This window comes from Populus alba, chromosome 19 (genome assembly GCF_005239225.2).
Source record: "Populus alba chromosome 19, ASM523922v2, whole genome shotgun sequence".
Taxonomy (NCBI): Eukaryota; Viridiplantae; Streptophyta; class Magnoliopsida; order Malpighiales; family Salicaceae; genus Populus; species Populus alba.
This window is the reverse complement of record NC_133302.1, coordinates 6583515-6595794: the sequence shown is the minus strand read 5'-3', so window position 1 is coordinate 6595794 and position 12280 is coordinate 6583515. Positions and strand designations below refer to the sequence as shown.

The 12280-nt window shown below is 31.0% G+C and overlaps 1 protein-coding gene across 1 annotated transcript; it reads left to right on the top strand.

Moving 5' to 3' along the window:
- Positions 1 to 1685: 1685 nt before the first annotated feature.
- LOC118050596 (loganic acid O-methyltransferase) lies at positions 1686 to 3332 on the top strand. The gene is made up of 3 exons (XM_035060978.2): positions 1686 to 1827; positions 1983 to 2645; positions 2902 to 3332. Exons 1-3 carry the CDS (start codon positions 1738 to 1740, stop codon positions 3244 to 3246), a joined length of 1098 nt encoding a protein of 365 aa, XP_034916869.1. The 5' UTR covers positions 1686 to 1737; the 3' UTR covers positions 3247 to 3332.
- The last annotated feature ends 8948 nt before the right edge of the window (positions 3333 to 12280 follow it).

Genomic DNA, 12280 nt, shown 5'->3' with positions numbered 1-12280 from the left:
TTCATATGGAATTCGCATGCGAGTCAGTCCAGTGCACATGTTTTATGAAAAGTACTTACATATTATTTTTACATATCCCTTATACATCAGCTTATAAGAAAACTTATTTCTTTTAATAAAACAAAGAACATATTATTTATTAGTCTGTACAGTTCTAATTAATATCTAGTATTTAAGAAGCATCGATCATGAACATTTTAGGAACAATGCTTTGATGCAATAGGAATCTCATAATTATAACAACTTTATAATTTTCTTTGCAAAATATTTTTGTTCCATGAACTTTATCTTTACTTTAGATTCATAAATAAAATATTAGATTCATTAATCTAATATTATATGAATATTAAAGATAAATTAAGCTAAACAAGAGCTCTTCATTATGGAACAAAGGGAAAATTCACTATATTAATGCTCCTTATAAAACTAAACCCATAGAAAACAAATAAAAAAATCCGATTTCTAATCAATCTGATATTAAAGAATAAAAGTATCAAAAAGAAAACTAAGGAAACCTATTCTAACCATCCAATATTGCAACTTGAGTCAAAATAATGAGATAAACCAATGGAAGCAAATTATCAAAAAAAACATAAAGTTCAATTCTCAATCAATTTAATATTGAAGGATAAAATTAAAATAAAATACCAATTAAAAAAAGACTGGAAAAAAAATAATTTGAGTCAACCCAAATTAACATATCAAACCTATGATTGAGATCAAGATATTGATATAACCCTATAGAAAATAAACTAAAAAAGTTATAAATCTTAATTTTCAACTAACCAAATATTTAAGAATAAAATTGAAAAAAAAAAACTCAAATAATGAGGATCGATAACATTCAAAATAAATGATAACCTATTTTGAAAAAAGTTAGTTGTGAAAACAAAGAAGAGGAGAGAAAAAAGAAAAAGAAAAAAAAAGAAAAGTAAAAAAGATAAGATCTTCGGAGCCAAACCCTATTGGGCATTTTATATTTTTGTGATCATGCATTAACACGAACCATTTTAGACACCATTTGGGAACACAGTGCAAATTTTATTTTTAATTTTTTTAAAATTTTTTTATTAAAATTAATTTTTTTTTATATTTCTGGATTGTTTTGATATGCTGATATCAAAAATAATTTTTAAAAAAATAATTAAAAAATATTATTTTGATGCATTTCCAAGTAAAAATTAAATATTTTGAAAAGCTACTATTATCACGCTTTCAAACATTATTTTAATGTTGCACCTACTTGTAAAAACCGAACACTTAATGAACAGAGAAGACTAGGATCTCGCAATATGAGCCATAAATTCAAAGTCTGGGACCAATTTTAGTTGATCTTTGCTTCAAATTTCTTAACAATTACTCCAAGCTTACTTGGTTCAATATGAGCCATAACCTAGCATCAATTCTTTTGAATTTTAATACAAAACGCGTATAGAAAAGTTGGCGATATAGTCAAAGACTTATGATGTCTTCCTCTTCATAAATAGGGAGGATGCATTTCATTTCCTGTGGGGCGCAATTACAGGCTCGAAGCATTCATACAGTATACAAATCTGTTACTCAACGTTTCCTGCAACTAATTATAACGAAAGTTGACTTCCAAAATTTTATTTATTAAAATGATATATTCACTTCCAGCCTACTGTGTCCACAAAAAATCCTATATAAGGAAACCAAGAGTCGTCGCCATAGCATAAACTCATTACAAGCTACTACATTATCGACAGAGAATTGAAGATGGGGGCCAGCGCTACCACAACGCCGGAGTTGTATGCAATGAATGGTGGAGATGGCAGATTTAGTTACGCCAAAAACTCCTTTTTGCAGGTGATTTAGAAAATATCGGATATATTAGAATAATTTATTCAATGTACTTAGCATTCAGATTTAGAAAATATTAAATATTTGTTTAGTTAATAAAATTATTATAATATAAGTTTCCTTTAATGACCTGTAATCTTATTTTGCTTTGAAATTTGCAGGGACATAATGTAACTGCTTCAAAGGGAAAAATTGGCGAGGCAATTGCTGAGAAGCTTGACCTGGAAATTCTGCTTTCTACTTCAAAGACAATACGGATTGTAGATGTTGGATGTTCGGTTGGACCAAATACCTTCTTAGCAATACAAAATATAATAGAATCTATAGAAAGGAAGTATCAAGCACAAGAGCTCAACATTAATCAAAAGCCTGAATTCCAAGTATTCTTTAACGATCTAACATCAAATGATTTCAACACTCTGTTCTCCTCTCTCCCTCCCGACAGGCAATACTTTGCAGCGGGCGTTCCAGGGTCTTTCCATGGCCGATTGTTTCCTGAGGGTTCTATTCATTTTTGTTATTCTTCTATTGCACTCCATATCCTCTCGAAGGTGCCCGAGGAGTTACTAGACAAGAGCTCTCCGTCATGGAACAGGGGGCGGATTCACTATATTAATGCTCCAGATGAAGTGGTAAATGCTTATGCTACCCAATATGCTAAGGGCATAGAGATCTTTTTAGATGCTAGAGCAAAAGAGATGGTGCCTGGAGGGATGGCAGTGATGATCTTCCCAGCCAACCCAACAGGGATCCCTTATTCCCAAACATATACAGGGGCCATGTTTGAACTTTTGGAGTCCAGCATACTGGATTTGGCGAAAGAGGTGAGTCAAATAATTAAAGTGCAAAATACATATCTTAAAAAACATCTAAAAAAATCTATGCGTTGAGTCCATCTTATGTATTGAGTCCTAGAAATTCAATCGTTGTATTGTTTTATTGTCTATCCTTTTTTTACATAATATATATCAAGTGCCACCATGTGATGTCTTCTCTAACAATTCTGTTATCATATTAATTATATGGGGAGTAGCACAAATGACAAATATATATTTACCAGTATATATCTGCTGCGCGCAGGGGAAGATAAGCGAAGCTCAAGTGGACTCTTTTAACTTGCCAATGTATGTACCATCTCTTGAGGAGATGATGGAGCTTGTACAGAAGAATGGATGCTTTGACATTGAAAAAATGGAGCTGACAAGTCCAGGAGTACTCCACGAATCAATGACTAACACCTCGAGCATGGGGAAGGCGATCGTGATGCACGTAAGAGCTGGCATGGAGAGAATGCTCATTCAACACTTTGGAAGTGAAATTATTGATGAATTGTTTAACCGATATGCTAAAAAATTTGAGGAGTTTCCTCACCATGTGCAGCCAAGCAAGAAAGTTCAACTTTTTGTTGTTTTGAAACGCAAGTGATGCGTTTTGAAGTCGTTGGACGCTTCCTTTAAAATTGCTGCTTTTTCATTGCTTTCAGGAATAAAGAACAGCTTGATTGATTCTCATCATGTATTAAGCACAGAAACTTGAGGGGTGTTTTATAATTGTCTGTGAAGGAAAAAATGGTTCTCTGGATCATCTATGATGGGTCAATCCAATTCATATTAATATTATTTATATGACTAATATAATATAATGAAAAAATGATGAAGAGTTATATCTGGTAATAACTTTAACTTTTCATCTTTATAAATATATTTATTAACATAGATAGAAAACAACCGGAAGATGAGAGAACGTGTTCTGAGAAGGGACTCTTAAAAACAAGGTACACTTCCAACATTGGCGTTAAAGCGAGGCTGTTACATGTTTTCTAGTTTAATAACATGTTTGATCTGTTTATATAATGTTTTTAATAATTAATTGTTGTCTGAGGAACTGATATTTCTGATGCAAGTTTTTTCTGTTTAATTGTAATCCTTTGCTTTCTGCAATTTTATTGATATTTGCCAACTGCCAAGTCAAATTGTCTGTGTGGTGTGCATGTATGTTACGTGTCTGTGTTATATGCACACATGTTTAATGACAGACTCTATGCCGACACAAGAGGGTGGTTGAATGGTGTGTTGCATGACTCTTTCAAGACAGGTTGGGACCTACCTTACCAGGTCTGGGTATAAAAATTTAGAGAGCAATGATTCATGGTACAAATTCAAATAATATAAAAATTAAAAGATAATTGGAATCCCATTTAATTCTTGTTACAAGGGTTCGAACTTATGCTATGAGATAAACTTTAACAATTCCTTACCATTGGACCACATAAATTTTTTCAAGCAGGTATAAAATAACAATATATTTGTAGAAATTGAAAGTAGATAAAAGAAGCAAAAACAGAGGATGAGTGACTTAAATCTGATGCCGCCAGGCTACTGTGTTGTTTTGGAGATGTGTATACACAATTTATCTTAATTTGCACTTAGCTTCTGTCAGTTCAAACTTGAATAAAAATATGGAAGCAAAAGTGTAATAGCCTGATTCGACAGAGGCCAGCCCAGGTTCTAGGAGGAGAGTACTCAGGGTAAGATATATCATATAATTCAGGAGAATATAAAGTTGTACCAGATGTTATATAAGTTTATGCTTTGTTTGATCCAAGACCAAGTCATTTTTTTGCATCACATCGGATTGTGAATCACTTGCATATGTTGCCTAGTACCACTGCCCAGTCAACCAACTTCCTTTTTTTCTTCGTCTTTTTCATCACATTTACTTTTTTGCAGGTGAACAGTGGAGAGTTTTATCACTGTTTACTGTGTCGATTCAGTTCAGTTACAAAAAAAATATATATATATCTTTTGGGCCGAACCAGCCTAACACCTTTAGGCCGCTCTCAGGCCAGCCCCTGTCTTGGGCCATTGTTGGCCCAGATACTTTTTAGACTGAACTTGACCCCAAATAGATTGGGCTTAGCCCAGATTATTAGGGTGGGCCCAACCCAATGTTATTTTATTATTATTTTATAATAATATATAATATAATATTATATATAAAAAAAGACAAAAAACTTCTAGAGGTTCTTCTAAAAAAATTTGTGATTTTCTCATAAATTTTTCTATCAATTTAGATTAATATAGGTTTGTGTTTTTTACAAATCTGGTATTAAAATATCTAGTTTTCTTTGAAATGCTGCAAAAAAATTTATAAAACAAAAAAAATATGTTTTTATTTTCATACATACGACCAAGTTTCTCAAAACTTATGTAAAAAAATTTCATATCATATTTTTCATATAACAAAAATTCAAAAAAATATGTACTGGTATGTATTTTAGTTTTAATAACCAATTTATTAAAGTTATGAGAACTAGGCCAATATTTTAAAATATCAAAAAATAAAAATATCTTGTTTTGCTTTGATATCTGGGATTACGAAGTTATATGTAAAATATATTCCTGATATTAAGTAGTTTTTTTATATAGATATTAGAACTATTATAATTTTATCCAATAAGATAAGAATCTTCTTATCGAAGAGGACTTTTCTTAAACTATTGATAGACCAATAATTAGACCTTAGCATATATCAGACAATTAAACAACGTAGCTTATCTTAGGTAGAGTGTATTTGAGGTGCCAATATCTTTTCTTTATGCAACCAGTTCCCGTGCTCAATTTTTGAGACCAATTAGAGTTTCTAATTATCAAAATACTAGGGGGCGACCCTCATTCCTTCTTTCTATTGATAAAAAAAATAAGAATTCCTTGTCTCTTTCATTTTCTCGATTATCTGAATAAATACATGAGAGTGAACGATTGCCACGACGTTATACATATACCACAGTTATTATCAAATAATGACAATTCATTCACAAAACTAGGTTAGCACTTTGACAATACTAATTCCTTCCATCTAGAATTTTTTATTGAGTTTAATCGCCATATCTATTTGTAACACATTGATTTGTTTTTACCCAACAAAGAACCAATACCCAAACCACCTTTATCCTTCTCTCTCACTGTGATACTCCATTGAACCTTGCAATTTTTCCTTTGTTTAAAGACACCTGCCCATAAAAATCTTTTCTGAATTCTGGTAGGTATCCCTGTGACTCCTAGAGGCATTAAAAAAACAAACATATATCATAATAGAAGGGAATTTAAGACACTTTTGATTAAGCATATTCTTCCGACCATACTTAGCAGTTTTTCTCTCGACATTGAAAACTTGTTTATGAGCATCAAAATAATTAGTTTCCATGTACAGATCCTTTTAGGATTACATCCTAAGGGCATCCCCAGGTAAGTGAAAGGCAAAAAATCATGTCTACAATAAATTGAGTTTATCAAAGTTGCGCTCTATACCATATTGATATTAATACCGATCATTGAACTCTTATTAAAGTTTATTTTGAGTCAAGGACATAATTCAAACCACCAGAGGATACTCTTGATTATTTTCAAAGAGTTTAGATCATTTGGAGAAAAGACTAGGGTGTCGCTGCATGCTGAAGGTAAGAAATCAGATCACCATTACCATACTAATAGGTTTGTAATCTAAGAATCCTATTGGTGTTTTTTTTAGGGATCAAAGTAACATATGCATGGTTTACACCTTTCGGAAGCTTGCCTGATTGGAAGAATTCATTCACCAGATCATATAAATCATAACAGATTAAATTCCAAATCTTTCTATAAAATTTAAAATTGAATTAAACCGTTTGGCCCGAATTAAATAAAAATTGATTACACATATATTACTATTAATTAGCAAGACTCTTTGTAGCCTACATTTATAAAATATTTAAATATGCATCTTCTTTTTGCTTCTTATTAGGAAGATCAACTTTCAACTTAAGTCCTTAATTAGTGTTCACAAGGTTTGTCTTATGATTTATCAGTTTATACATATTTTAATTAATTATATTAAAAACATTCATACAATTGATATTTTATTTTTTTATGTTAGAAATTAACTTTGAATACTACCTGTAACATAGTATATGTAAAATAACTTATTTTTTTGAATTCATAATTTAGATTTAGTGGCCGAAATAAAGCATAAAAGTAGAGAACATGAGAGAATCTCCATCATGTTTTCAGTATTTATTCAATTAATCCTTTGTTTTTAAACATCTCTCCATGTTAACTATAAATAATAATTATGTATCATTATTAAATATTTTAGTAATAAAATGACTTTTATATTTATATAGTATTTAAATCAACAAATAATTTGTCTTAAAAATATATTAATAATTCTTAAAAAAACTCGAGGAAAAAAAAACTCAATGATTGAATCATTTGTTTCCTTTTACTAATTTGGCTTAGTTTTTTGTTTTTCTATATATATTTCTCCATTATGCTATGTTTGTCTAGCTTTAAACATATATATTAATTTATTGTTAATATATTCTAGACCAAGTCACAATTAGAATGATTAATTGTCTATTATGAGATAATTCATTAGGTTTTATAATTATTAAATTCACTATATGGATAATTCGTAGATTAATTGAACACATTTAGAGAACAATAATTCATTAAACAAATTCAAATAATATAAGAGTTAATAGATCAAATTAAAAATAAAATAATGGAAACACCCATAAATTTACAGTAAAGGGCCACACAATAAAAATAAAAATAAAAATATAGCCATTGCTCCAAAGCTAGGAAGAGCTGGCGGCTGGTTTTATTTTAAATTAAATGTAATGGATCCATTATTTAGTGTTGAAACAGTCATTGAGAGTGATGAACTCCGAATTGTTGATGGACGCAATCCATTAATTAAGCCAATAGGAGCTATGATCAATCTTCAAACATAAGACTGGACAAATTACTTCGGAAAACTCATGGATATTTGAAGACCGAAACTCTTGAATTGAATCCCTTTTTCGTTGAAATTCTTGAATTATCTTGATTGTCTGTTATTGCTCAAGCCGTTGGAGATTGAAGATTGAATATCCGTGTTTATAAATTGTCACTTCAGACCTCTTAGGAACCGTTTGGGAATGCGGTTTCAACCGTGTTCCCACAAAATTCAATTATTTTTTGTTAACCAACAAAACTAGAATTAATATGTCCTGGTTTGTTGTTGGACGCAAACATAAGGACTTGACAAAATTGTAATACTCTACATTTTGGAAGACTTTCATGGATATTTGGCGATTTTCATTGAATTGATGGGTGGGTTAGAGACAGAAACTCTTGAATTTAACCCTTTCTTCGATGAAATCCTCTTGATTGCTTGTTATTTTGAATCGCATAGCCAATATTGGGAGGTTTCTTTTGTATTGGTCAAGCAGTAGGATATTGAAGAAAACTAATTTAGGCTTCACAAATCAGTAGGACATGGAGATATTAAAATTAGAATCCACTGCATCGGTCCACTTTCTGGGATACAACTTTTTTATTTATTTGATTTTTTATTCTTGAAGTATTTTTTTATCAACGAAAAAATCATTTTTGCTCTTAATTTTATGATTTTTTTTGCAGTTTTAAGTGCATCAAATTTCGTTTTCTTTTGCTGCTTCATAGGGATTATCAATATCAAAAACAGAATTAATCTTCAAAAGTGTAGTGTCATTTGCCTTGTAAAGCAATTGTAATGGATAATGGCATAACCTTTGTTGCACTACGCTTGCCAATCTCTTAAGGTATCTCATGTATCTAATATTAATTATTTTATCATTTTTGGCTAATAAAAATATTTATTCCTCATTAAATAACTACTATCTTGCACCATACCTAACTAGTAATTCTCTAAAAATAAACTTCCTTTTAGATTATAAATGATTGATTAATTTCCCTCCTCTATATATGATATATGTCAAAAAATAAATTTGTTTGCTATCGCAAATAATATACTATATATGATGATCACTAGGGAAGGCAAACCCCATGTACAACGTACAATATTTAGATTTGTGATAAAAATCTAAAAAGAAAGAACAAAACCTGGTACATACAAAAAAGAAAGCAACAACTGTAGTGACAAACTAGTAGTTTAGCTATCTAAATCACATTGGAGTTTGCGGTCCTCTTTGTTTAGAGGGCTTTGGAGGTGGTGGTGGTGACGGCAACGTCGCTTTTATTGACAATCTCTTCAACTTGTGACTGGGAAAATTACTTGGAGGAACATCGTTTGATGCCAGCCCCGGAACATGCATGGAGGAGAAAAACAGGGCGCAAATTAACATGAACCTCAGGAAGCACGAAAGAAATGGAGCCATCGCTGCAACCACTTCAAGTATGAAAGAACCCCATGAAGTATGACTTCAATTCATCGACATATCCATCATTTATATAGGCTTTCATATTACTTTTCAACCCTTTGATTGTGTCTGCGTCCATAATTTATAGTCAACTTATTCCCGTTCATAAGCATGAATGCATAAAAAATATGTTGACAGAAAATTGATATATTCAGCATTTTACACGACAGAACTTTTTATATTGTCAATATTTCTAATTAATACCTTTGAAATTGTCAAAGTTTTCCAGTCCATACGAGGAGACATCAACCTTGAAGGGGAGAATTTAAGCGTTTTTGCTATGAGTAAAGGTGTTTTATTTCTTGCGGTCAAAGAGAGGTTGTCTCGATAATTTTTTTTTGTTTAATTTCTCCTCTTTTTTTTTTTTTTTTAATGTCTGTCTCCAATTATTCTTTTATTAGTTCTTAATTTCTTAATTCTTTGTCAACATTGACGTCTTCGTTTATGTTTTTTTTAATACCACCATTTCACCAAGATAGTGTTCTTTAGGAAATTTCTCTCCAAATGTGATCCACCAAACATATAACAGCCCAATTTTGCCACGCCATTATTTTCAAATCTGAATCTCGACAATCAGCCTAATTAGCTAGGAACAAGTTTCAAATTGTCCAAATCAAATTTTCGATAGACCACTTCAATTTGATCATATTTGCTCAGAATAAACAACAAATCTAAGTGCACTTAGCGTCAACCACACAAACATTTGTTGCGATGTTTTCATCATTGTGTTTATCTCAACCTCTTCGGTACAGCGGCACAGTGATGTGTTCATAACACTGTTTTTATTTATTTATTATCACTTTCATCTTGGAAAAAAAAAATCAAAACACCCTCACCAAAGTTCTGATGCCAGTTCATAGGATCATTGATTGTTACCTAGAGACAAACTTAGCATTTCTTATGTTATTACCCATCCCCCCCCCCTCTCCCTCTCACACACACACACAAGGGAAAATACAAAAAATATATATATTCAAAAGAAATCTAAAAAAATAATAGCAGTGAGAAGAGAATGCTAGAGCGTTCAGAAAATAGTTAGAAATTGGTTAAGAAGGTTCAAAAATACAAAGATAAAAATTTAACAGTTTACTTTTGACTTAAGAGAGCCTTTGCTAATAAAGAAAATTCAATTTGAGGAAGAAATGTTCAAAATCAGATGTTCATGGACTCAATTAAATTTATTGAAGGTTTAATTGAATTTATGAAAAGTTTGATTGCATGAAAAATTGAATTTTAAGTTCATTTGGGCTTTTTATTTGAATAAACCAAAGTTCTTTAGTCAAATTATAATTTTTAAGAGTTGATTTCATCAAATCAGGGGCTTAGTGACATAATTATTAAAGTTTGATGGTTCATTAGGGAATTAATTGAAGAAATCCGAAACCAAGAATTAAACTGAAAAAGACACATAAATAGAGGAGTTGAAATTGAATGAATCAGAAGCTAAACTACTATTAATTTTTGGATTTCTTTTTAATATTATTTTTTTATTTTTTGTGTGGAGACCCAAAAATAAAAACAACATTATATATAAAGAAAAGTATAATCTCCAAGAATGGAGAAGGAACACCTGAACTCAACTCTCGACTCTCACTCTCTCACATTTGTCTTTCTCTATCCTTGTTGCCTAATTGCTTATATTTGGCTTCCCCATGCATGCAACCATCTTTGAAGGCAGATACTCCTGATTTTTTTTTTTAAATAGATTGTTTTTTTTTAATGGATACTAGTTATCTAAATTGAGTTTTCATTTTAATGGAGGAAAACAACAATGTTGGAATATCTATTATTTACTCTAGAAGTTGAGTTTTATTATTTTACTCTAGATCTTGAATCAAATCATTTTACACATTAAGCAACACTTTCAATGTTCAGAAGAGATGTAGAACGCTCTCATGAGCAATTGTATCAAACAAATCCTTCCTTTTTTTTATGAAATTATAAAGGATTAGTAAGTAAGGATTTCACCTGATCTTTGGTCTCAAGATGTACGACACCATGCCCATCTCCATATTGGTACAAACACTGTGCTATTCGAGCAAGGTTCAATACAACTGGCAAATTAATATTCATGTATTTTTTTCCATACATTAGTAATTACATTTCTTCTTATATTCTCACGATTTTCAATTGATTTGGAAACAATTTCTCTTTTTAGTTCATCCAAAAATTAAAAAATAGTATAAATACTTTAAAAAAATAATCACAAATGTTAGATAATAATATAAATTATATATTAGGATCTCACCTAATAGTTTAAGCTATTAGGTTGAGATGATTTTTTTGACATGTTATCAGAGTTTTTGATGACCAAGCGGTCACGAGTTTAAATCTCACTATATTCATTTATTTGATAAAAATTAAACACAAGGTAATGTGGACCTATGCAAGTTTCAAGCCCAAAGAGCTTTCACTTAGAGGAGTGTGTTAAATAATAATATAAATCACATTTTAGTACCTCACTTAATAGCTTAAGCTATGAGGTTGAGATAATTCTTTGACAACAAATATCTATTTTTACCAGTATGAAAATGAAAGATGTAAATAATTACACACTGAAATAATTAATTGATCTAGAAATTTCCTAAAAAATTTACGAGCCATGGATTTTTAAGATGAAAGAGTAGGTGCTAAGGCGGAGATCGAGCCTTTTACCAACATTTCAAATGTAATTTCTTGGGCCAAATGAAAACCTAAGAGACCCATTTATAGTTAAAGTATGCATAATATCGCACGTGTGCGGTGTCGCGGAAAAATTATAGTTCCACTTCAAGTCTAAAATGTAATATTCTAGTTGGCAAATATGGGGAGACAAGAAATTCTTGTTGTTTATCAGTAGAAAATGGAATGGGAGTTGCCACCTAGTATTTTGGTCACTAGGAACCCTAACTGGTCTCAGAGATCGGGTGCGGGGATTGATTGCTTAAAGGGAAGGTATTAGCACCCCAAATACGCCTTACCTAAGGTAAGCTGCATTGTTTGAAAAAAGCTAAGGTGTTATCGTATTTCTAGTTGTTGGTCTGTCAATGGTTCAAGAAAAATCCTTCTCGGTAAGGAGGTCTTTATCTTATCAGGTAAAATCCTAACCATTCTAATGTCTATACAAAAACTTTATTTTTAATATTAGGAATACGTTTTACGTATAAATTCGTAATCCCAAATACTAAAAGAAAACTAAAAGATTTTTTTTAGAATTTTTGAAATATTGGCCTAGTTCTCGTGGTTCTAACAAACTTG